At 37.5% G+C, this 26,553-nt stretch overlaps 1 protein-coding gene across 1 annotated transcript in view; it reads left to right on the top strand.

Annotated features, from left to right (window-relative positions):
• The window catches only part of TOMM70 (translocase of outer mitochondrial membrane 70), a 37,955-nt gene extending 12,929 nt beyond the window's left edge, over nucleotides 1–25,026 (top strand). Inside the window, exons 2-12 of the mRNA XM_007986053.3 lie at nucleotides 1,492–1,665; nucleotides 2,130–2,256; nucleotides 3,879–3,988; nucleotides 6,687–6,835; nucleotides 10,218–10,425; nucleotides 13,303–13,437; nucleotides 14,773–14,880; nucleotides 15,697–15,813; nucleotides 19,272–19,369; nucleotides 20,266–20,388; nucleotides 22,755–25,026. Of these exons, the coding sequence (XP_007984244.1) occupies nucleotides 1,492–1,665; nucleotides 2,130–2,256; nucleotides 3,879–3,988; nucleotides 6,687–6,835; nucleotides 10,218–10,425; nucleotides 13,303–13,437; nucleotides 14,773–14,880; nucleotides 15,697–15,813; nucleotides 19,272–19,369; nucleotides 20,266–20,388; nucleotides 22,755–22,908 (1,503 nt within the window). The 3' untranslated portion in view covers nucleotides 22,909–25,026. The remainder of the gene's footprint in view (nucleotides 1–1,491; nucleotides 1,666–2,129; nucleotides 2,257–3,878; nucleotides 3,989–6,686; nucleotides 6,836–10,217; nucleotides 10,426–13,302; nucleotides 13,438–14,772; nucleotides 14,881–15,696; nucleotides 15,814–19,271; nucleotides 19,370–20,265; nucleotides 20,389–22,754) is intronic.
• Nucleotides 25,027–26,553: the final 1,527 nt, after the last annotated feature.

The raw sequence follows: 26,553 nt of genomic DNA, 5'->3' as shown, positions 1-26,553 counted from the left end.
CATCCCAAGTATCTGAAACTATAGGTGTGTGCCATGGTACCCAGCCACTTGTCTCTCGTGTAGAAGATCCTCACTCCTGAATGACACAGCCCTACTCTAATGTGATTTCTCCTTTCTCCAGTGGAGTGGGAGGATTGTTGAGGTTGTCTCAAATGCAAGTTTTCTAGCAATCACCCTGATGATTGCCCCCTAGAGCCTGCAACTACATAAGGGATTCCTAGTTTTGCTTTATTGTGGGTGTTTTGTGGGTGTTTCTCTGTCAGTCCTGTAGCAGTCTCTGTTAGTCCTGGCACGTATTCATAGTCCTGAAATATGATGTATCCTTGAAATTAAACTTATGTTTCAAAGCTTTTTGAAGATAATTAAGTCTACTGACAAATGGAAGATTTTAAGTTCATCTATTAATTTATATGTGCTTGTCTTGGTTCCTTTCATCCTCCCACATCAGTTTTAAAATATATATTCTGGTTGACACTAGCTAGCTTAAAGTAGCTATGTAATATTCTGAGCTTAGATACTTAGAGCTTCCTAGAAATCCTTTGCACACTTTAAATCCTTTAAAAAGTTTAGAGTTCTACAGCCTTTTTGAAAAAGTCTGATTGTTTTTGAAATTAAAAACATATAAACCTCCAGCCTGGGCAACCTGGCAAAACCCCATCTCTACTGAAAAATAAAAAAATTAGCCAGGTGTGGTAGTGCGCGCTGGTAGCCATAGCTACTTGGGAGGCTGAGGCAGGAGAATCACTTGAACTTAGGAGGTGGAGGTTGCAGCGAGCCAAGATTGTGCCTCTGCACTCCAGCCTGGGTGACAGAGAGAGAGAGAGAAAAAAAAGTATATATGTATATATCTCTGTGTGTGTGTGTGTGTGTCTTTTAGCTCAGCATGGTTGTGTGCACCTATAATCCCATCTGCCTAGAACATGGAGGTAGGGCGATTGCTTGAGCCTAGCAATTTGAGACTAGCCTGGGCAATATAGCAGGGCACCTCTCATGCTTTTTTGCGGGGAGGGGTGGGTGGGCAGAGACAGAGTTCTCAGTCTGTCCCCAAAGCTGGAGTGCAGTAGTGTGATCTCGGCTCACTGTAGCCTCCACCTCCTGGGTTCAAGCAATTCTCATGCCTCAGCCACCTGAGTAGCTGGGACTGTAGGCGTGTGCCACCATACCCAGCTAGTTTTTGTATTTTTCGTAAAAACGGGGTTCTGCCACGTTGTCCAGGCCAGTCTCAAACTCCTAGCCTGAAGTGATCTGCCCGCCTCAGCCTCCCAAAGTGTTGGGGTTATAGGCATGAGCTACCATGCCTGGCCACAATATGCTTTTTGACTCAACAATCCTACTAGTTAGAATCTGTTCCATGAAGATATTTGTATGAAGCAACTTACCTTATAAACAGCCATTCTGTCTTCCTGTTTTTATCAGTTTATTGTTTAATTACTGTGGTCTGAGTCTGTGAATGTTGGTTAGTGTTTGATAAATTGTTTCTTCTCATTTCAGAACTCTCTTGATAGAGCCCAAGCAGCCAAGAATAAAGGCAATAAATATTTTAAAGCAGGAAAATATGAACAAGCTATTCAGTGCTATACTGAGGCTATTAGCTTGTGCCCTACAGAGAAGAATGTCGACCTTTCTACATTTTATCAAAACAGAGCTGCTGCCTTTGAACAGTTGGTATGTACTCTAGGTTGTTTCTTCTGTTCCTTTTGTTTCTCTTTATTTGCTTAAAGTTTCAGTTAATGCTACTCAAATAAACCTAATATATTTTTTGAAGTTGTTTCAAAATTATGAGATGTTGTTTTTATTTCCATTAATGGCAAAACTTTTTAAAGAACAAATTCTATAGTTTTGCTGACTACAGATAGACTCCAAAGTTAAGTATATTTCAGATTTTATAATATTAGATAGTATAGAAAGTTTCTGGTGACCCTATTCTCCTCAACAGTTTGAGGCTATTTCTTTAACTTTTTGATATTTATATGTGCTTTTGTAATGTATTACAGATGTTAACTCTTTGTTTCTATTAGGAATACTTTTTTATTCTAGGACTTTTAATACTCAGCCTATTAAGTTTGAACTGATTTCTATTGAACAGTACTTTCTTCAGTGTGACTTTTTTTGAATACTTTCAATTACAGCAAAAATGGAAAGAAGTGGCACAAGATTGTACAAAGGCTGTTGAACTTAATCCCAAATATGTGAAAGCTCTCTTTAGACGTGCAAAAGCCCATGAGAAGCTAGACAATAAGAAGGAATGTTTAGAAGGTGAGGTTCATTTTGTGTTTACATATGAAAATTACTTAAGATTTTGTAGTCATTGGTAAATGTGTATGAAACTGTGCCTTGTGAGTGCAAGAATCAGTTGTTTTTAAAAGTTAGATTCCTTTGCAATTAAGACTGTGTCTTCTGGTTTAAGATTGCTGATACTTAAGTATTGTCTCTGTTCTCAACTATGGAATTAAATGAGTATTAAGATTACGAGTTTATATACTACACATTTTAAACTTAGCAGCTCATCAGCATTAGTATAATTCTCTGAATAAGGAAATCAGAAAAGAGGTTTTAGCAAGTGATAGTGTTTCTAAGGTTCTACATATTTCGTTTAATAGGTATAAATACAGCTTTGAGATGAATCATTAAAGAAAACATTGTTTTTTGCCCTCGGCATTTTCAAACATTATTTTATACCCAATTGGAAATTGTTTTATACCTAATTTACACCTAATTGGAAATGATGTAATCGGTACAAAGCATCAAAGTGAATTTGTCATTCTCAGTAAATGCCATAAATATTCTGTGATCTGTGATTGGTCATTTCACTGCTTCCCAAGCTGCAATTACAGTATACCTCTGGCCTTTGAAGTACATTCTTCTAGGTGACATGAAGCAAAACCAAAGTATAATTTTCTACAGTCTAAAAGTTCTTTCCAGTTCATATTTAAGTCTGCTTTAAAAACATCAGTAAAAGGAAAAGGCCCCTTTCTGAAAAGAGAAGTATAGATTCCCAAATGAGGGTATTTTAGAGAACATTTTAGCAAAATTTGAGGTTCTGTGGTGGCACATACTTTGATAGTATGTGGAAAGAGTGTTGTTTTAGAAAAGGGAATCCTGAGTTTTGAACCAGACCTTGAAGTTACTAACATAATAACTGGCAGAGAGGAGGGTGATTGAAGTGTCACATAGAAGAAACAGGATGGGGAAAAAAAGACATTGACATTGGCACTAGCCATGGTTATCAGGGGAATATAACAGCAGATTGACTTGTTTGGTGGAGCAAGGATGTGGAATTACAAGAAATTTAATTCAGAAAGAGAAGAGACGTCATTGTTTGAGTGCTTTGAATGAAAGACTGAGAGGTTAAGGAACGAATTATCTTTTGAATTTCACACCACTGCATGCATCTTGAGCTGTGACATAACCAGATGAAAAGGTATGGAGGCAGATTTATTTGAGAGCGCTGTGGCAAGATGGCTTTGGAGACAAGGAATAACTCAGGCCTATAAAAAACACCAGACATGAGAGAGCCACACTATGTTGATATGCCTTAGAGTTGCTAGCCAGAAGAGAATATTCCTGGATTCCTTGTTTTATTTGCTATATATAGAATGTTAGAGTGGTGAGAAACATCAGAAATCATGCAGCATAGCGCCTTTCATTTCACAGGTAAAGAAAGCAAACCCCAGAGAAGTGGAGTGACTTTCTGAGCTTTCAGTTTGGTGATAGAGAATATAAAGTTAGGTATTAAGAATCAATTAACTGGAAATGAAACAGTCCCATTTGACCATGAATTTAGTTTGGCTTTCTGTAGTTACATTGTACCCATTTGTTGATGCTGACCATCTTTGCAGTAATTTTATATTTACCCTTGTGTTTTTCATCATTTCTAGATGTCACTGCTGTGTGTATATTAGAAGGGTTCCAAAATCAACAAAGCATGCTTTTAGCCGATAAAGTTCTTAAACTCCTTGGAAAAGAGAAAGCCAAAGAAAAATATAAGGTAAATTTATCTGATTTGGGGAATAGAGGGAGTACCTATGTACATTGTGAGGGGTATTTTCTAAGTTTATGCTGCTTAAGCTTAGGCATAGTGGTAATGGCAACAACTGCAATTAGAACTGGGTTATATTTCTTCTTCCTATTATCTTGGGCTTTTATGGCTTGTCCTTCTTCAGTAAGAATATATGCTCTATCCAGTACTCTACCTGGAGAATATTGGAATTCATCTCTGTTAGGGATTGCCACAGTGTGGCCCATAGGCCAAATCCAGTCTGCTGCCTGTTTTTATAAATGTTCAGTCACATGTTGTTTTCAGCTGCCTTTGAGATACAACAGCAGAGTTGAGTGGTTGTGACAGACTCTATAGACTCCAAAGCCTAAAATATTTACTATGTGGCCCTTTACAGAACAATATTTTTCTATATTGTTAAGTTTTTAAAGGTATACTGTGTAAGTTGGCATTAGTTTTAGGCTATTATTAACAGGTAGTTTAATTCAACAATCATTTGTTAAACAAAGCTACATGTTTGGCATTTTGGAGGGATGTGTTCAAAGACATGGCCTTTGCCTTTATAGAATTAAAATTTAGTGAGAGAGACTGACTGTTACTATGTATAAAAGGCATGCTATAGTTAACTGCCCAAAGTGAGATGTAAGTAAAGAGAGTACTTACATACTCTCTTTGTATCAATAAACATCACTGGAGATTCATTGTTAAATCCCATTAATAGTGAAGTAATTGTTTCTTTTTCCTTTAATAATAACTTGCTTTTTTCTTGAATCGATTTTAGTAATCTGTATTTTTAATTTTACATCTCTGGATGTTAGCTGAGTGAAACAGTTAAAACAAGTTTCTTCACTGCAGGACTTTAATAATCTACTAAGGCATGTCGTGAATCTCTTAAGAGGGGTATAGCTGAAGTGATTCCCAGTCTCTCTCTCTCTCCTTTTTTCTTTTTTCTTTCTTTGTCGCCCAGGCTGGACTGTAGTTGTTATCTTGGCTCACTGCAACCTCTGCCTCCCAGGTGCAAGCAATTCTCATGCCTCAGCCTCCCGTGTAGCTGGACTACAGGCATGCACCACTACGCCTGGCTAATTTTTTGTACTTTAGTGGAGACAGGGTTTCACCATGTTACCCAGGCTGGTCTCAAACTCCTGAACTCAAGCAGTTCACCTTCCTCAGCCTCCCAAAGTGCTAGAATTACAGGTGTGAGCCACTGCGCCTGGCCCCAGTCTTTTTAAACTATGAATTTTTTTTTCTCTTGAGCATCTCATAAGACTAGTGTTTCTCGAAATCACTTTGTAAAACACCATGGTAGAGTCCATAAATTGGAGCTCAAAGGAACCTAGTTTCCTTATACATAATGTGGAGTAATTAGACTGGTTGGATTGCAGGATGGTAAGAAAATATAAAATAATGTATATTTACGTAGGTTACGGATCAGTTTCCACATTTTCTAATCTGTCACTTTGTAAATCACAAAATACCTTCTATATTATTGTTTTGATTTTTTATAACAACCGTATAAGATAAATAAGGCAAGTATTTCCATTGCCATTTTAGAGAGGAGAACACTGATACTAGAAGTTTAATGACATACATAATATCACATAGCTAATAAGTGGCAGAACTAGAATTTGTATCATGTTCCTTTAATACTTAAATCTTTTTCTTGTAACAGTTTATTTTCACTTTAAATTTATAACCCTGTATAGAACGCAGGGAGGTGATAGCTTCTTTTCTAAGCTGAAATAGGAAACTAAAAAACATTAGTGATTTATCTAGCTTCAGGTAAATGCTGTTTAAATTTCTATTTAAGCTTTTCCCCTAAAATGGTAAATGATTGCCACTGTGTATTTCTTCTCAGAGTGTCTTTAGTATAAAGTACTAAGGTTAGGCATATTTATCACTTGATAGGTGACCATTTGACTTAAAATATTTTATTATCCTAAATTAAAACAAATTGAATCTCTCCCCAGAGAGTGCCCACAGATCAATATGGGTTTTCTCTTAGGTTTCCTTTTTAGTTCTCTTTGGATCCCACATTGATCTATCCTAGATTAGATAATTTACTTACAAAGCCAATTCCTTTTTTTCTTCCTTCGAATATGAAGACATTACCAAAATAACAGTAATGATATTTGTTACACATACAATTTAAAATTCTGTGTTTCCATTAAACTCTTTGGGCTGAATTGTGTAGCTAAAGAATTCAAAATACAGTATGAGAGCCCTTTGGGTGTGGTGTTCCCAGTTTATTTAAAACTTTATAATGATAATTGGGTTTCGGGAGGAACAAAATTCTCCCATAATTGTGAATTAGGTTGCTGTGCCTCAAATAAATAATCAAAACAGGAAATGTGATTTCAGTATGGTTTTCAGTGGCACTTACCTGTAATAAAGATCTTTAGATGAAAGCCCAAGGTAAATGGACTTAACATTTTCAGCACCTGTGTAAGATGTGGTCTTACATCTTTGTAGAGGGAAAAGGCTCTCATTTAAAACCTGCTTTGACCAACTGGGACTGGCAGCTTCACCTTTTCCACTGTCTTTTGTTCTGTGGCTTGGAGCTTAATTTTAGTTATTTGAAAAATGAAAATCCAATTTTTATGACAGTTATTCTAAGTGTTCTACAATGTACCTGCTTTTTTGGTTAGTATTTCCCATTCTGATGTCTTTGAACATGACTAAATTTCAGAATCGTGAACCTCTGATGCCATCTCCACAGTTTATCAAATCTTACTTCAGTTCTTTCACGGATGATATCATTTCCCAGCCCATGCTTAAAGGAGAGAAGTCTGATGAAGATAAAGACAAGGAAGGGGAAGCTTTAGAAGTGAAAGAAAAGTAAGTATGTCAAGCATAGTGTCTGCTTAGTGGTGTTCTGGCGGCTTTGAATATTCCTTAGGGCCCAGGTGGGTTCTGAGCCATGTCACAGCAGCTGTCTATCGACAGATAGAGATAGACAGAAATATAATTTAAAATTATATAATATTATTATTATAAAAAGACTTTTCTTTCTAGTATATGTCTGTTACTTCTCTGGTGACTCAAGGTTTTACTGCCGGGAGTCTGCCCTGCTTTTACTCAAGGTCCTATGTGATCTCCTCAAGAGAACTCCCATTGAATCCAGTGACTCACTGTGTTTGAATAGAGGCAATAACTTGAAAATTATTGTATAGCTCAACATGCAGAAGTTCTAGTGCAGGGAAGTTTTTAATTTGTAAACTGAGATACTTTTAGGGATGTCCAAAGAGTGAATTTTTTCCAGGTTTTTTCTGCTTGTCTAGGAAGATGCCTATTTGGAGGGCTTCTTGTTGGGGTCTGTAGAGAGCTGAAAAGTACAGGATACTAGGTTTCTAGCTGGACACCTAGTGATATAATGTCATATAAGTCATCTAGCCTGCTTTATTCCATTCGTATTTGTCAATACTTGTGTTTTTCTGTCAAGGGTAGCTCTCCCCCTGAGAGAAGGTACGATGTTATTATCAACATGATATTTTTTAATGAGTTAGGAAGAAAAGGAAATACTGTTCTAGTAGCTGAGCATAACTGGGTTTTGCATCTGCAGCATATTGCAGGGTTTGAAGAAACAAATTGCTTTTGATTTTTATCTTCCAATTTTTCTACCATTGCTGGTGACCTTTTAAGAGAAGATACTATGCATAATTATACTGCAGTGTACAAATTTTAGTTCATTGATACACAATCTTTGAGAAGATTGTAGTTGGGAAGTAAGTGTTCAAGATGTCATGTTAGCTCTTTGTGACTGTTACGCAAACAATTTCTTCTTCTGGTTAGGAAATAGTCCTTGTCCCAGAAAAACTATAATGAATTTAATACCATTATTCTAAAAGCTTTATTGAGAGATGGTAGGATGTAGCTAGCTATCATCAGCACCCTAACTGGAATTGGACCTAAGTTTTAAATGCCAGCTTACTGTGAGCCTTAGCTTTATCATCCTTTAAATGGAGCTAGTAATATTTACCTTACGAGGTTATTGCGAGGTGTAGAAATCATGCTTATAAATAACTAACACTTATGTTCTTCAGTAAGTGACATTACTTCTAATCTGATTTAAATCATTGTGTTTTCTTTCTTGCTCTCTTTTTTTTTTAAATTTGATACGGAGTCTCTTTTGCCTAGGCTGGAGTGCAGTGGTGGCGCAGTCTTGGCTCACTGTAGGCTCTGCCTCCTGGGATCAAGTGATTCTCCCACCTCAGCTTCCCTAGTATCTGGGATTACAGGCACACACCACGACGCCAACTAATTTTTGTATTTTTAGTGGAGACGGAGTTTCCCGTGTTTGCCAGACTGGTCTCGAACTCCCGACCTCAGGTGATCTGCCCACCTTGGCCTCCCAAAGTGTTGGAATTACAGGTGTGAGCCACCGCGCCTGGCCTGTTTGTGTTTTCTTAGCCTGGTGAGCTGAGAAACAAAACTAGAATGTAGGCAACATTTGAATGTAATTACAGGAGAGGTTAGGGTAGAGCTTATAAGATATTTCACTGACATAACTTTTTTAATTTGTTTTTTTAAGATACAGGGTCAGGCCAGGCATGGTGGCTCATGCCTGTAATCCCAACACTTTGAGAGGCTGAGGTGGACAGATTGCTTGAGTCTAGGAGTTTGAGACTAGCCTGGGCAACATGGAGAAGCCCTATCTCTACAGAAAACTAACAAAAATTAGCTTGGCATGGTGGTGTCCACCTATAGTCTCAGCAACTGGGGAGGCTGAGGTGGGAGGATGGCTTGAGTCCCAGAGGCAGAGGTTGAAGTGAGCTGAGATCATGCCACTGTACTCCAGTCTAGGGAACAGAGCAAGACTCTGTCTCAAAAAACAAAAAGGAGAGAGAGGGAGTCACTCAGGCTGGAATACAGTGGTGCGATCATAGCTCACTGCAGCCTCCAACTCCTGGAATCAAGCTATCCTCTCGCCTCAACCTCTTAAGTAGCTGGGACTCTAGGTGCACACCACCGTGGCTGGCCAATTTTTTTTGTTTTTAATTATGGAGATCGGGGTCTTGCCATGTTGCCCCGCCTGGTCTTGAACTCCTGGGCTCAGGTGATCCTCCCACGTCAGCCTTCCAGACTACTGGGATTACAGGCATGAGCCACCGTGTCTGGCCTGACGTAACTTTTAAGTCATTTGCCAGTTTTTTCTATACACATATAACAACTGAAATAAGAAAATGTACTTTAATTTACAATGCTTTATGTTTGGAAGATATCTCAAGTACCTCATGACACCTAGTACAAATTTCAGATAAAAAGATTACTTCTACAAGCATCTCCATAAAAGTCATCATCTTAGAAGAATAACAAGAGATACTGTGTTCACTGCTCTTTAAAACATAGAGAAGGGTGTTTTTTAAAGTATTAATTGATGGAAGAGTCTTCCTTTGAATTCGCTTCTTTAATAAGTTCAGTTATTAATTCTAGGTCTGCTCACACCTCTTGCCTTAGCTTCTGTGACTCTAAACTCACTTATTTCCTAGTTCCCTGTTCCTTCTGTTAACTGTTAAACACCTGTTGAGTACCATTGATGTGCCTCAGATAGGAAGGTGAATAAGACAGGATCCTTACCCATATTGCAGATCAGTCTCTCTTTCATTAGCTCATCTTTTCAGTATCTAAATGTCTAAGCTGAGGTATTACCCAGGAATCTGCTGCTTCCTTTTTAAAACTCCTTGTCCAAGGTTTCAAGAAATCCCCATCTACATGAAAAATCCTAATCTGTTTAACCGCACCGCCCTTTCCCCACCCCAGCTCCATCCCACACTGGCTGATTATCTTGTTAAGGGCAAATAGACAGTTGCTTAATTTACTCAGGTGTGCTAAATGTGGCATGTTTTAACATTTAATTTTTTCTTTCTTTTCTTTCTTTCTTTTTTTTGTGAGATGGAGTCTCGCTCTGTCACCCAGGCTGGAATGCAGTGGCTCCATCTCGGCCCACTGCAACCAACACCTCCCAGGTTCAAGCGATTCTCCTGCGTCAGCTCCTGAGTAGCTGGGATTACAGGCACACGCTACCATGCCCAGCTAATTTTTGTATTTTTAGTAGAAACAGGTTTCACCACGTTAGCCAGGCTGGTCTTGAATGCCTGACCTCAATGATCCGCCCACCTCAGCCTCCTAAAGTGCTGGGATTACAGGCGTGAGCCACTACACCCAGGCACATTTAATTTTTTCTTAGTAAATAATTTCCTATGTTTGTTTTTATTTTCAGTTCTGGATATTTAAAGGCCAAACAGTATATGGAAGAAGAAAACTACGATAAAATCATAAGTGAATGCTCAAAAGAAATAGATGCTGAAGGCAAATACATGGCAGAAGCATTACTACTACGAGCTACCTTCTACCTGCTTATTGGCAATGCCAATGCGGCCAAACCAGATTTAGATAAAGTCATCAGTTTGAAAGAAGCTAATGTGAAGGTACATTAAAAAATGTGTGTGAAGAAATTATTAAATAGAAGGTGATGCCTTTCATTATGTTTTGCCAGATTTTTTAAAGCATTTCAGCTGCCATTCTTCGAAGGGCTGTTTTTGTTTTTGAAGAAACTACTCTTAATAATAACGTAATTGGTGCAGTGAATCTGAAAATATAAATATCAGTGATATTTATCTTTATTTAGGAAAGGACTTTTTTTTTTCCTGTAGCATCTGGTAGTTTCATCTTCTCCCTGTAGCCACTGCCTACTGTATTGGACTGTATTTGGGCAGTGGTAAAAGTGATATAGCAATTCTGTAGATAATGCTGTAAGTAACATATAATTTGTGGCACCAGGTATAAAACACTTAATAAAAGCACATTAATATATTCAGAAAGGTTTTATGTTACATGAAAAAAAGGTTCTAAAAATAGAATGTATAAATATGCCAAAAGTTTTGCAGTTGTACAGTTGGAACAGCCTAACATTTTCTAAGTATTCTTTTTTTTTTTTTTTTTTTTGAGACGGAGTCTCGCTCTGCCGCCCAGGCTGGAGTGCAGTGGCCGGATCTCAGCTCACTGCAAGCTCCGCCTCCCGGGTTCCCGCCATTCTCCTGCCTCAGCCTCCCAAGTAGCTGGGACTACAGGCATTCGCCACGTCGCCCGGCTAGTTTTTTGTATTTTTAGTAGAGACGAGGTTTCACCGTGTTAGCCAGGATGGTCTCGATCTCCTGACCTCGTGATCCACCCGTCTCGGCCTCCCAAAGTGCTGGAATTACAGACTTGAGCCACCGCGCCCGGCCTTTCTAAGTATTCTTAATGTGCTGTGTATTATGCATTTCATAATTAAGATTCAGGGGCATCTGTTGAATTGTTACATTCTATTCAGTGTAACAAAACAGAATTTAACCACCAATTAACTATATTACTTACTAGTTTGTTAACATCTCTGACCTGTTTCCTCATTGCATTACATGAACTCTGTAGCCTCTCTCATCTGCTGTATTTGGGGGGATATAATAGTTGTTTTTAAGACCTAAATATTATTAAAAGTTTCTTTCAAAATGAGATTTTCAAATTGAAGTTACCCTCATAATATTATCTTTAATATTCTGCTGATTTTCCTGATGATTACAACTGTTATATGTTATATGTTTTTATTACAATTATGGAGGATATTATTTGTTCTATATGTATGTACTATTGCTTTGAACAAAATTTTAAAGAAACGTATTGTTTTCATGATCACATGACTTTTAATGGCAAGTAGTAATGATGCTTACCATATGCCATGTACAAAAATTAACTTAAAATGGATTAGAGCCCTTAATGTTTAAGAGCTAAAACTATAAAACTCTTAGGATAAAATAGAGGACTAAATGTTTGTTACCTTAGATAAATAGTAGTTTCTTAGATATGGCACCAAAAGCACAAGCAACCAAAAAAAAACAAACAAACAATAAATTGGACTTGATCAGACTTCTGTGCTTGGCTGGGGGTGGTGGCTCATGCCTGAAAATTAGCTGGGCATGACGGCATGTGCCTGTAGTCCCAGCTACTCAGGAGGCTGAGGTGGGAGGATCCCCTGAGCCTGGGAGGTCGAGTCTGCGGTGAGCCGTGATTGTGCCACTGTACTCCAGCCTGGGTGACAGAGATCCTGTCTCAAAACAACAAGACAAAACTTCTGTGTGAAAAGACACCATCAAGAAAGAGAAAACACATCACTCAACATGGGAAAAATATTCACAAATCATGTATCTGATTAGGAGCTTGTATCCAGAATAAAGAACTCTAAAAGCTCAACAATAAAAAGACAACCTAAGTTAAAAATGGGCAAAGGATCTGAATAGACATTTCTCCAAAGAATATATAAATGACAAGATGGCGTCATTAGCCATTAGGGAAATACAAATCAAAACCACAGTGAGATGCCACTTCACACCTCCTAGGATGGCTATAATCAAAAAGACAATAAGGCTCTAATAAAAAACATGGTGGATAATAATAAGTGTTTTTGAAGATGTGGAAAATTGGAACCCTCATACATTGTTGGTGGAAATGTATTAATACAATGGGAAAACCCTTTTGGAAATTAGTTTGGCAGTTCCTCAAAAAGTTACTGTATGATCTAGTAATTCCACTCCTAGGTATATACCCAAGAGAATTTAGTACATTCATTAACACAAAAACTTGTACATGAGAACTGGGTGTGGAGGCTCACACCTATAATCCCAGCACTTTGGGAACCCAGGAGTTCTAGTCTACCCTGGGCAACACAGCAAAATCTCATCCTATTTTTAAAAACTTTTTTAAAAACCTTCTATATGAATGTTCATAGCAGCATTATTTATGGTAGCGAAAAAGTGAAAGAAGCTCAGATGTCCATCAGTTGATGAATGGATAAATAAAATGTGATATCTGTAAAATGGAATATTTTTCAGGCATAACAAAAGAATGAAAAACTGATACATGCTACAATATGGATGAACGTTGAAAACATTATGCTAAATCAAAGAAGCCAGACACAAAAGGCTATATATAATGTATGATTCCACTTATATGAAACATCCAGAATATACAAATTCGTAGAAATAGAAAATAGATTGGTGGTTTCTAGGGGCTGAAGAGTGTAGGTGGTGAGCGGGGATGGAGGGTGACTGCTTATTTGTATGGGATTTCTTTTAAGGGTGATGAAAATGTTCTGGAATTAGATAGTGGTAATCAATACACAACTTAGTGAATATACTAAAAACAGCTGACATGCATACTTTAAAAGGGTGACCTTTGTGATATGTGGATGATAGAAAAAAGCTGTTATTTAAAGAAACTAGATTGGAGGAAAAAAAAGTAATGATGAACCTTTCCTCATTTGGGGTATATAGCTTCGAGCAAATGCTCTCATCAAAAGAGGCAGCATGTACATGCAACAGCAGCAGCCTTTGCTGTCCACTCAGGATTTTAACATGGCTGCTGACATTGACCCTCAGAATGCAGATGTTTATCACCACCGAGGACAGGTACGTCTGTTTTCTTACCTAGAGGTCTGACTTTTAGATTGAGTTATTTGATACCATTTTTGAGAATTTCTTGTATAATTTTCTTGATTTTTCTTATATAATTTCTGATAGTTGTGAACAAAGTACCACAGTGGTTTACAGTTTGAATTGGCCTTTGTTTAATTTCGGTATTTACTTACGAAAAAAGAGTAAAGAAAGGCAAAAACTGTTGGCTTATCAGTTCAAGTTTGTTTTTCTGGTGTTTCTGGTTCATAGGTTTTCAATGAGTAAAACATTAATAACATTTAGTAAGCAATCTGAGTTAATTCTAGAATCAACAGGATGATTTTTGTGAGCTTCCTGCTATATAAGGAAATATTTTGGACTGTCCAAGTTGTAAAAATAAGTGTATTTATCTTTTCAAGTTTTGTAACAGGCATATTAGTTTTTTAGTGGAAATATATAGAGAAGAAACAGTTTCCAATTACTGCCTCAGGTGGGGAAAATATGGCTTTATAGTGGGCTTAACATGGCTTCTTGGAATACTTTATGGTAAAAAGTGTGGGCTATGCATGATAATAATAGAAGAGCTGAAGTTCTTTCTAATGGAGAATTTTACCTAATAGCATCATGTGTCCTGCCTGGGAAGTGCATTATTTGGTGATTTTGTTGTGCGGACATCATAGAGTGTACTTACACAAACCTAGATGGTATAGCCTACTACACACCTAAGCTGTATGTTGTAGCCTGTTGCTCCTAAGCTACAAACCTGTATAGCGTGTTACTGTACCAAATATTATATGCAGTTATAACACAGTGGTAAGTATCTGTGTGTCTAAAACATAACTAAACATAGAAAAGGTACAGTAAAAATGCAGTATTACAATCTTGCGGTCTGTTGATTGAAATGTAATTATGCATGACTATTTCTTTTGGAAGGATGTTAAGTGTTGAGATAACCTCTTAAAATTCTTGACATTTTGATCTTTACTGGTAGTGTCTGAAGATTCATTTGAAAGGTAATTATCTGATGTCTAACCTGCTTTGATATTAGAATGTACAGGATGTTTAGTTTTCTAGAAGAAGGGGTTTCTTGCTTAATAGTGGTCAGAATTGCAGTGCAGAAATGGTTGGCTTGTAGTCCTTTCTAAATGTTGGATACCATTTTTATGTTTTGGAATCTTGCCTTTTAAATTTCAAGATTTTTAAATTCACTGTTTCTAGAAAGTAATTATATATTGAATAATTACTGCATGCTCAGCATTATGCTGAGCTGTAATAATAGAGATGGGATACAGAACATACTTAACTGGTGGGCCTATTTGAATTACATATATTTACATATTTTTTTCTTAGCTGAAAATACTCCTTGATCAAGTTGAAGAAGCAGTGGCAGATTTTGATGAGTGTATTAGGTTAAGACCTGAGTCTGCTCTGGCACAAGCACAGAAATGTTTTGCATTGGTAGGTACTACTATCTTTTCTATTTTCCTAAACATCACTTTTATTTTCCAGTGTCAACAAAAATCAGTATCTCATTGTCTACAAACTCTTCTCTTTCTTTCTTTCCCAAAGGATAACTACTGAGGAAAAAAGGTGCTGATTAATACCTAGCTCTTGTATTTCTCTAGACATTTGTTTTGAGTTCATCTTGATAGATGTTTGTCCCTGATTTTATACTTCCCTAAACAGAACTGGTCTCCCTGCTTCTCCACCATAAATCAATACAAAAAGCAAAAACATTTTGAGGAAATACTCTGTAAACATGACATCATGTAACTTGCTCTCTCACCCCTGTTTCATAGAACTATTTCTTAATATTCAGAAACATAAAGCTCAAAAGGTTGCGTTTTTTTTTTTTAAGTGCATTTCTAGTAAAATAAAGTACTTCCAGTTAGCTGTATGGCTAGAGTCCTAAAAGAATTTTCCATTTAAAGGAAGAAATTGTGTCACAAATATATATTATAAATGAAAAAAATGACAAAAATTTTACTAGATTTAAAATTCATTTATTGCAAAGTTCACTTCTTACAAATTAGTATGCCCTCTTCTACAGTATTGAACATCTTGAAATTGTATAGTGGCCATGGAGTCGTCGTTGTACGTAACCTTTGGCTCTCTGCTGCTGAGATACCTACTTGGAACCCTTTTGGATGCTGCAGATTATGTTAGCAAATCACCTGTTTTTTGGAAATATTTATGTAATTTTGTATGTTTATGATAACATTCCATGAGTTTTTGAGTTCTTGATTTGACAGGCCTGTTTTGATTTTTTTATAGTACCGCCAGGCATATACAGGAAACAACTCTTCACAAATCCAAGCAGCTATGAAAGGTTTTGAAGAGGTCATAAAGAAATTTCCAAGGTGTGCCGAAGGCTATGCACTATACGCCCAGGTAAATGGTTTTTTCAGATTTTAAAAAAATAACTGCATACATATGCTACATCTCAGTGTGGAAATCAGAAAACAGTGCTGTCATGGTTGCAGCTTCTTTGGAAGCTGGTGGCTTTGTTCCTGATTGATTCTCATGGCTCCTGGTTGGTCCTGAATCACCTCAGAAGAGGCTCCTTTGTTACACAATTTGGAAATCATGGCCCTAAACTCAATATGGGGAAGCTTAAGGCAAAAATTTCTGTCCTTTCTTCTTTTGGATTGGTTTTGCAAAAAGTTAATTGCCTTAGGAAAATTTACTGTATGCAGTTGGTGGAGAAAATATCCACAGAAAGACATTTCTTTCTGTTTGGTCACTGCCTTTTTATATGGCTAGGTTGTTGTAATAGTTTATTTTATCTTTCCTTTATCTAAAATTCTTGAAACTCTCTTGGTTTAGGATTGAAGGTATGAAAAGCAGGATTTAAATCTGAATTGTTTTAACTTTCTTATTGTAGTCTGAAATTCTTGAAAACTTCTTAGTTTTAAATCATCCATTTAAATGAAAATGATTAGCTTCTTGTAGGTCATGGTCATACATTTTCCCCTCAAATAAATAACCTCTGAATGACTCAGCTTTCTTTCTTAAAGCTGAAAATTGGTTTTGGTATCTGCATAAACTAGCCATCTCAACACTCTATCAGCGGTACAGCTGCTTCGAGGCCTCTTAGGAATGGGGCCGCCCAGCAGGTGAGCACTGGGCAAGCATTACTACCTGAGCTCCGCCTCCTGTCACTGTCAAATCAGCCGCAGCATTAGATTCTGGTGCCTGATGATCTGAGGTGGAACAGTTTCATCCCAAAACCATCCCTCCTCCTCCCACCCCAATTCATGCAAAAATTGTCTTCTACAAAACCGGTCTGTGGTGCCAGAAGTGCTGGGAAAGTGTTGGGGACTGATGCTCTATATACTTTATTTTTCTTTTTAATTACAAAAGACATGTTGGGTTTTTCTCCACAGCATAGAAATAGGAAACAATAACAAATTACCCTCCCCTGGCTGGGCGTGGTGGCTCCTGCCTGCAATCCCAGCACTTTGAGAGGCTGAGGCAGGCGGATCACTTGAACCAGGAGTTTGAGACTAGCCTGGCCAGCATAGAGAAACCCCATCTCTACTAAAAATATACAAATTAGCTGGGTGTGGTTTGGTGCACACCTGTTATCCCAGCAACTGGGGAGGCTGAGGTAGGAGAATCACTTGAACCCGGGAGGCAGAGGTTGCAGTGAGCTGAGATTGCACCACTGCACTCCAGCATGGGCAACAGAGTGAGACTGTATTTCCAAAAAATATATATATATGTATCACCATCCCTGGTTGACCCCTCTCCTTAAACCCTTCTTAAGGTTGCTTACTTTGTTTCTAATTTCCTTCATGGTATCTCTAGGCAGGTTATAAGAACAATTTCACAAGGAGTTTAAGGGTTTATTGAGGGTGGAACTATGAGAAAATTGGTTTGTGTTGGATCAGTTCTTTAGAGGTAGGTCTTATATATAACTGCATTGAAGTGTACATTTTAATCCTATGAATGGGTACACTTGAGTTTATGCCTTATAATTGGTAACAAACCGGGAAGTGACAGCAACATCCTCATCCTTGTCATGGAATTCAGAAGGGCTTTTTTGGTGCAGATTTCTCTAAGCATCTAGAAGAGCAAAGGCCACCGAATAGCAACCGCTACTGGGGAACAACTCTTCTGCAGAACTTTCCCAATAGCATATTTCCCTATTACCGTTCTGCCTTCAAGATAGGTTTGGTTTGTATGAGCTGTCTTCTCATCAGCATTAGCATTATTACACAGTCATTTTGCACTCAGATTTCTTTTCTTTGATCTGTTTTCTAATTTTAGCTTCACTATATGGTATATGTAACTTTATATATGCATACAGTACGTGTATGTATGTGTGTGTGTATATATACTTAGTGTAACTTTTTTGGCCCTCAAAGCTTTGGTTTAGATGCTGGCCAACTCGCAAAGTTACAACTTGAGCATAGTCTGATATCCACAGAACTATGCCTTACCTTTCAGCCGTGGGATTTGCCTTAAGATAGCTGATTATAGCTGCTTCCTTTGTTTTCAAAATAAGTGTTTATTACATTATTGTTAACTATGACAGACAATTGGGGAAAATTGTAAATGTTCAATGGAAGATTGAATTATGTTTGCAGAATTGTGGTACACTCACTTAATGGTATATTATGCAGCCGTTAAAAGTTAAAAATACATTAAAGTTAACAAAGCAAGATATAGCACTGCCTGTTATTAAAGGGAAAATTGTATACTAAATGAACTAAACTATGTGAAAGAAAATGAATAGGGAGGTAAATAGAGATAGATAAATATATCAGGAAGGCATATGCTCACAATGGTGGAAGCTATAAAAATATTTCTACTTTCTACATCTTTCTGATTTTTATTATAAAGAAGATGTGCTGACTATATTTCTTTGATATTTTTAAGAGATTTTTAAAATATTTAAGTTAGCTTATTTTAGATATGAAAAGACTAAGAGCCATACAGCCAAAAATAATGACTCACATAGTTCTTAAAAGTCATCTTATAAATAACTGGAGTTAACCGAATATGGGCTAGGTATTAGATAATATTAGGAAATTATTTTTGGAGATGTATTAGTTGAAGCAGTTATAGCTGCTTTTTAAAAAATCAATAATTTCAAAGAAATAGCTCTGAAGACATTTAACACATACATCTTAATTTATACCTACAGATGAATATTGCCCTTAAGATAATTCCCTGGCTGGGTACGGTGGCTCACTCCTGTAATCCCAGAACTTTGGGAGGCCAAGGTGGGTGGATCACCGAAGGTCAGGAGTTCGAGTCCAACCTGGCCAACATAGTGAAACCCCATCTCTATTAAAAATACAAAAATTAGCCAAGCAAGGTGTTGCGTGCCTGTAGTCCCAGTTACTCAGGAGTCTGAGGCAGGAGGATCACTTGAACCCAAGAGGCGGAGGTTGCAGTGAGCAGAGATTGTGCCATTGCACCCCAGCCTGGGTAACAAGAATGAAACTCTGGCTCCAAAAAAAAAAAAAAAAAAAAAAAAAATTCCCTTGAGCTGTATTATGATAAATCCTGAATAAGTGATGTGACTGTACCTATGAGAATGTGATATTAGAGCTGTCACTAAGAATGGGATTATCTGTATTGAACAGTTTACCAGAGATTATCTGCTATGGCAGGTAACCACTTGCTGAAGAAAGAGGACAGTTAAGATTTTATATTTATACCAGTGCCACCTAAAAACTCCAACAATTAAGTTGTAAAATGTAAATCAGTCTGTATCCCCAAAACATGATAATTTTGTAATAATAAATGAAGTAAATTTTTATAATGAATAATAAATACACTTTTAACTGCTTAGGTTGACAGTTACCTTAATATAACTGAAGTATCTCCTCACATAGGCATTAACAGATCAACAACAGTTTGGTAAAGCTGATGAAATGTATGATAAATGTATTGATTTGGAACCAGATAATGCCACAACATATGTTCATAAAGGGTATGTATTTTTGTGGTTGTTCCAATGAGATAATGAATTTCTTGCATAGTAATGAAATGTATTTATTTTGGCCACTGAGGAAGGGGACTGCAGTAGAGAAGTTAATTGACAAACTTCTTAATGCTCCTGGATGTCTTTTCATTCTTACAGAAGTTAGTTAAGGAGGCCAGGCGCAGTGGCTCACACCTGTAATCCTAGTACTTTGGGAGGCCAAGGCAGGCGGATCACTTGAGATTGGGAGTTCAAAACCTGCCTGGCCAACATGGTGAAACCCAGTGTCTACTAAAACTACAAAAAATTAGCCGGGTGTGGTGGCACATGCCCGATTCCCAGCTACTCAGGAGGCTAAGGAGTGAGAATCACTTGAACCCGGGAGGTGGAGGTTGCAGTGAGCCAAGATTACACCACTGCATTCCAGCCTGGGCGGCAGAGTGAGGCTGTGTCTCAACAAAAAAAAAAAAAAGAAAGAAAGAAAAATTAACGTACTATTTTTGCTCTATGTTAAGGGTTTTAATTTCAAACTGAATATCCTGTCAGCTGTTGCTTATATCAAAATAGGAAGCATACACAAGTGTTCGTGGCCTTTGTGTACTTGAATTATCCTAAGAAATTTCACTTAAATTTATATAAAGTGAAAAATAAGGAATGCAAGATAAGTTAGTAATAGAGCTTAGACCTTGAACCCTTTTTGTAATAAGGAACTTAGACTAGAAAACCAATATAAGTTGAGAAAAAAAACACAATTTGATGCTGATTATATATTGCTTTAGGTTTTGTTTTTCCTTGTAAGTTAACTTATAAGTTCATTGAAGGTAGAAATTGAGTCATATTAATACATGTGTATTTCTACTGCTACTGGGCCATGGTCGTATCTGACTATTTTTTTGCATTTGCAGTTTACTTCAACTTCAGTGGAAGCAAGATCTGGACAGAGGTTTGGAACTTATCAGCAAGGCTATTGAAATTGACAATAAATGTGATTTTGCCTATGAAACCATGGGAACTATTGAAGTACAAAGGTAACTTCTGGAGTCTGTTATTAGGAAACGTGTGGCAGCTCCATAGATATTTAGCTTTTTGTTCTTGTTACATACATGTTAAAGTCTGTTATGTTCTTTCCTTTTTATTCCTGTTAGGGGAAAAAAAATGCCTGTAATATGCTTAGGCAGTGACATAAGGATTGGTAGCCAAGTTGCCAGGAAATCTGGACCCTCTTACAAAGAAGCGTCCAGCCAAATAACTGGGCAAGTTGCAACATCAACTCAGAGCCCCTGAATTTTCTTTAAAATCAGAGTTGGATAAGAATCTTTTTTGCGGCTCTGTCCTTAACCTCTTATTTTGTGTAAATGTTTATCCAGAATTGATTGATAATTGATAGATCCACTATTAAAAGGTGACAACTATTTCATACATGGGATTTACTGTGTACCATCTTAATATTGGCATTGCCATTAGAGTTTCCTACTCTAGGCCAAGTACTGAACTTTAGATGTTTTCTAAGTACTCTTTCAATTAATCTTAACCCCCATCTTTAATAAAGGTGGAGATTATGTGATCCCTAGTTTAACTGATGCCCAGACTGCTTAGGTTTACAAGGTTGCACAGTAAGCCAATAGAGAAGACAGGGTTTGAGCTCTGATATCACTGATGCCAGAGTCACTGATCTTGACACTATCACTTGTCAGGAAGCAGCATGAGTTTTCTTAATTCCCTGTCATTCAGCCCCTCCCGTAGGCCTCTCCCTGCTCGACGGTAGGCAGAATGTATATAGGCTGGTAAAAAAAAAAAAATTGTTTTTTTTTTGAACCATTCTGTACCCACAGTGGCATGTAAATACTAAGTGTTTTTTTGTTTTTTGTTTTTTGTTTTTCTCCTTTTTGTGAGATAAAGAGTCTCCAGCCTGGACTGGAGTACAGTGATGCAATCTTGACTCTGCAACCTCTGCCTCCCGGGTTCAAGCAGTTCTTGTGCCTCAGCCACCCAAGTAGCTGGGACTACAGGAACGCACCACCATGCCCAGCTAACTTTTTGTATTTTTAACAGAGATGGGGTTTTACCATGTTGGCCAGGCTGGTCTCAAACTCTTGGCCTCAAGTGATTTGCCCATCTCAGCCTCCTGAAGTGCTGGGATTACAGGTGTGAGCCACTACACCCAGCCTAAATTATTTCTTAATTGCTAATTTGTTAATGTGAATAAAATATTCTTGTACTAGGATAGGATAGGGTGGTAGTTCTTAATCTTTTTTGAGTAACGCTGTGGATTCTTCTTAGAATAATGCACACAAAAACACTTTGCTTTTAATTTAAGGCTTTCATAGATCCTGGGTTAATTAAAGACCTCTGATTTAGGGTTTGATGGAATTTTGTTCACATGTTAATTGAACTTTTAAAAAATCCATTCTGAACCTTACCTTTACAATTAAATAAGTGAATTTGAATAAATGAAATCGCAGATTATCCTAGGATTTTGCAGATCTGCTTGCTGTTGGCCTAATGCCAGAACATGAAATCTTGAAAAAAGTTTTTTAAAAAATAAGTCTATCACGTTGCCATATATTGTAATAGGGGATTAAATATAGTCACCCTAGTGGTACTTCTTACTGGCATATATAGAGTCTAGCTGGCACATATGCCAGTAAAATGTACCTTACATGTATGCCAGTTAAACTGTATATGCAGGTAGGTGTATATGTATGTGTGTGTGCGTGTGTGTGTGTGTGTGTGTGTGTGTATATATATATATAGTAGGGACTTAATATTCTTTGTAGGATTGCATATAGATGTAGCTAATACTAGTTACTTAAAATGGTTCTTAGATAGCTGTGGATTTGACCAGAATCAGGCAGAGGCCATAAATCTGAGTATTGTATGTAGGTATGAGTGTGCAGTACATCAAGGAACTCACATAGATTGCCTGAAGAGTAGAGGTGCATGGGGTTGGGGACGTGCTGGTAAGAGATGAAGCGGAAAGAGGGGGGCCCACATCAGTCTGTGAAGGTGAGGCCTTTGCACGTCATTAGTGTCCCGAGATTATGTTACTGCTTTCCAAAGGAGTCTCATGTTAATGGTAGAAACATGCAGAATTTAGGAAGCAGACGGAATTGTGATTTTTAGATAAGCCAATTAATTTCTGTAGTCTCACTGTTCTTATCAGTAAACACAGAATACAAGAGATATAATGTAAACACATAATATTTGTAATAGTAGTTAACATTCATTGAGTGCTCTCAATGTGGTAGGTACTCTTGTTTATTATAAAAGAAGCATTTTACCAGAATCATAGTAGAAACTTAGTGGTGAGACTTCATGTAGCTTCACTTACAACCTTCATTGAATATTGTGAAGTGCTTGTTGAATCTGAGACTTAAAAATTTTGTTCTTTTAGAGGAAACATGGAGAAAGCCATTGACATGTTCAACAAAGCTATTAACCTGGCCAAATCGGAAATGGAGATGGCCCATCTGTATTCACTTTGTGATGCCGCCCATGCCCAGACAGAAGTTGCAAAGAAATACGGATTAAAACCACCAACGTTATAAAATAGGGGGAAAGCAGACTGACCCTCTTTTTAAAGTTTACCCCCTCTTCAACTGAACCCTAAAGACACTGTCATGAACTGTGTTGAATGGTGGAAATTAGTATTTCTGTTTGTGGTGTTGTTATTTGTTACATCTGTTTCATGTCTAGGTGTTGTGGGTGTGGCTGTTGAAGGAAGTTTGCAGTCTTGCAGCTTTTATTCCCTGTGCAACAAAAGATTAGAACATGTTAAAGGGATATTTAAATAAAGTTGCAAAGAGTACAAATGATAATTGGCCATGCAAATAAAAACTGATTTGTTGATTTTTTTTTAATGGGGGTTGGGAGTGGATTATGTTCTGGATGATTTCGTCTTTATATATATGTGTGAATAATGTATGTAAGTATTTTACAGCATGTTGATTTTTAAATTAACATAGTAAATGCTGTAAAATAGATTTATATTCAATTAACCGCTTTCAGTTGATTTTTTGAAAGAAACAAAGGCTCAGTGGGGGATTAAAGTAAAATTGAGAGACCCTTTAAACCATTGTCAGCATGCACAATGCCTCTGATTCTGCAGAGTTTTAGAAACTTGGTGGCACTTACTAATCCTCTTGGCCCCTTTCCGCTCTAATGGATAATGTACATTCTTCTTAAAGTCCACAGCAGCAGATTTTCTTACAGTAAATTATGCAGATGCAAAATATTTTAATTGATATATATGCTGGAAGACTGAGTATTGATGGGGGAGTGGACCAGACAAAGAGGTAAGATGAAACAGAAGTGTGTTTATAATTGTCTGTAACTATTTTCTATAATAATTAGTACTATTTAATGGTGTGCTTTTAAAAGCGTAGGATAGAGGGTACAGTGGCATTGTATATACTATTTATAGTCTCAGCTACTTGGGAGGCTGAGGCAAGAGGCTTGAGACCAGAAGCTCAAGGCTGTAATGTGCCATGGTGATTGCACCTGCGAATAGCCACTGCACTCCACCCTGGGCAATATAGTGAGACCCCATCTCTTTAAAAAATTTTAGAACTTTTAAAAAATCAAAGTGCAGATTGCTTGTATGTATAATCCAAATAAAGGTAGAGTAAGTGTGATATATGGGAGTATTGAAATAGCTTAAAATTTCTAGTGAAGAAAATGTAGCTAAAGGGTCAAAAAGGATGTAAGACTTGGAGCCAGAGCATAGTATTTCCTGAAATAACAAGTTTAGTGCTTTAACTGTGGCTACATGTGCTTAAGGAATTTTGAGCCACTTATTTTTGAAGATGCTGAGGACATGTAGAGTGCTTTTTTTGTAGTGAGCTAACCTTCATCTCTAATGACTAACTACCCACCCAGGTCCAGGTCTTCACTAGGGATACTGATAGCAGTGTTTTATCTTTACTCTGCCTCCTTACTTAGAAATCACTTTAAGATTTATTTCCAATTTCCACTTTTATAGACCATCCTTTTGCTTATATGCTAGATTTTTCTGGTGAGGGAAGGGTTGTGTTCTTCAGTGGTCTTTTGTTTTGAAATACTCAGGATGGGGAGAGGTTTATTTAAGAAGGAATTATAATTATGGTTTACACTGTTGGGAGTAAAGGAGCATTTTTACACCCCTTAAGGGTGCTTAATTCTGTTGAAACCAAAAAGGTTTGTCTACAAATGCTATCTTTTAAAGAAACTATTAGAAATGACTCCCTTTCAAAGTCAATCTTTGGAAAATATTGGGGAGACCACTAATTAGTTGGTGCGGTTATTATAATTCACGATGATTTGGATGATGGAAAGTTTGAGACCTCTGCATTTTGTTTTTAAATTATGCACCTTCTGATAGGCCCCGAATACAGAAATGTTCTACATCTCTGGATGATCTCTGACTTTAAAAAAGTTTTTATTTGCATGGCTGTATTTACATTAACACTGACATTTTCTTCTACTCTTCTCCCTTCTTTCACCTTGGGGTTGGGTAGAGAAACACAAAGGAAACTGAAGCATGTGCCATTCTATACTGTCATTCCAAATTCTCATGGACTATTGCCTGTTGTGAAAATATTTGAAACGCACTGAAAGCTGCATCTGTCTGTATCTTTCTTTTGTAAATGACCTCACATGTAAATTCACCAAATAAATATGACATTCAAGCTCTTCTATCTATTATTTAAATAGATAGGTAGTTTAGGCTGGGCACAGTGGCTCACGCCTGTAATCCCAGCACTTTGGCAGGCTGAGGTGGGTGGATCACGAGGTCAGGAGATCAAGACCATCCTGACTAACACAGTGAAATCCCATCTCTACTAAAAATACAAAAAATTAGCCGGGTGTAGTGGCAGGCACCTGTGGTCCCAGCTACTCAGGAGGCTGAAGCAGAAGAATCGCTTGAACCTGGGAGGCGGAGGTTGCAGTGAGCCGAGACCGCGCCACTGCACTCCAGCCTAGGTGACAGAGTGAGACTCTGTCTCAAAAAAAAAAAAAAAAGAAAGGTAGTTTATTCATTTTTATTCATTTATTATGCTATTGGGTAAATTCACAGTGAATCTCTTGTCAACTCAAAATAACTTTGAAAATAGGAATATACTGGAAATGTTAGTATATGAAGCAAAATAAGTTTGTTGGTATGAATGGTGGAGTTTCTCGAGAGCATCCACCCCTCCTACTGTGAAACAAGGCTCCACAGAGAGCTGGTAGAGCCAACTTACTTCATTCTTGGCCTCTACCTTACCCATATATGCACAGCAGCCTGGAAGGTTGCCAGTTAGACATGGACCCTGCAGATAAGTTTATTTCGAATCTGGTTTCACCAGTGGGATTGATCATAGTTGTCAACCACATGGAGTCTCAGAAAGCATACCTGAAATAATCATCCTTGAAAATTGTGTAAGTAAAGAATACATCCCAAAACAATAAAAAGCAACTTTGGCTGTAAAACAATTCAAACAGAACTTTCTGCCCTCTGGGAACTCAAATTGCAGTTTAAATAGCAGTTTGGACCTGTAGAAGTCAACTAATTGTTATCGTAAGACTATAAACAGGAGGACAATATAATCTAACCAAACCAGGAAACTTATGAGTATAGAATAATAATTACCCAAGACTGTCCTGTATGGGATTTGTATTTATAAGGAAATAACTTAGGAGTTGTTGTGGGGATACGGGTTATAATTAGTCCTATTCCCATCTTCTGCTAAATTGATTTGTGAAGAAAGTGACAAAATTTTAATTTACTTGCAAGCTTTACCACGCTGATCGGATGAGTAATGATTCCCCAAAAGATAGCCACATCCTTATCCCTGCAACGTGTGAATGTTACTTTAGTTGGCAAAAAATGGGCTTTGCAGATGTGATGGAGGGTCTTGAGAAGGGGAGATTATCTTGCATGATCTGGTGACCTTAAAATGCAGTCACAAATGTCTACATAAGAGGAAGGTTTCAGACAGAAGAGGAAGTGGCAGTGTTGCCACAGAGGCAGAGCCTAGAGTGATGTGGCCACAAGCCAAATAATGTTGGCAACTACCAGAAACTGGAAAAGGCAAGAAACGGATCCTGGCCTAGAGCAGAGCACAGCTCTACCAACACCTTCATTTGGCCCCATGAATTTGGACTCCAAAAGTGTAAGAGAATAACTTTTTTTCAGCCACTAAATTTGTGATAGTTTATTACATCAGCCATAG

This window comes from Chlorocebus sabaeus, chromosome 22, assembly GCF_047675955.1.
Source record: "Chlorocebus sabaeus isolate Y175 chromosome 22, mChlSab1.0.hap1, whole genome shotgun sequence".
NCBI classification, from domain to species: domain Eukaryota; kingdom Metazoa; phylum Chordata; class Mammalia; order Primates; family Cercopithecidae; genus Chlorocebus; species Chlorocebus sabaeus.
Note: the sequence above shows the minus strand (reverse complement) of the source record. Positions and strands in the feature narration are given on the sequence as shown.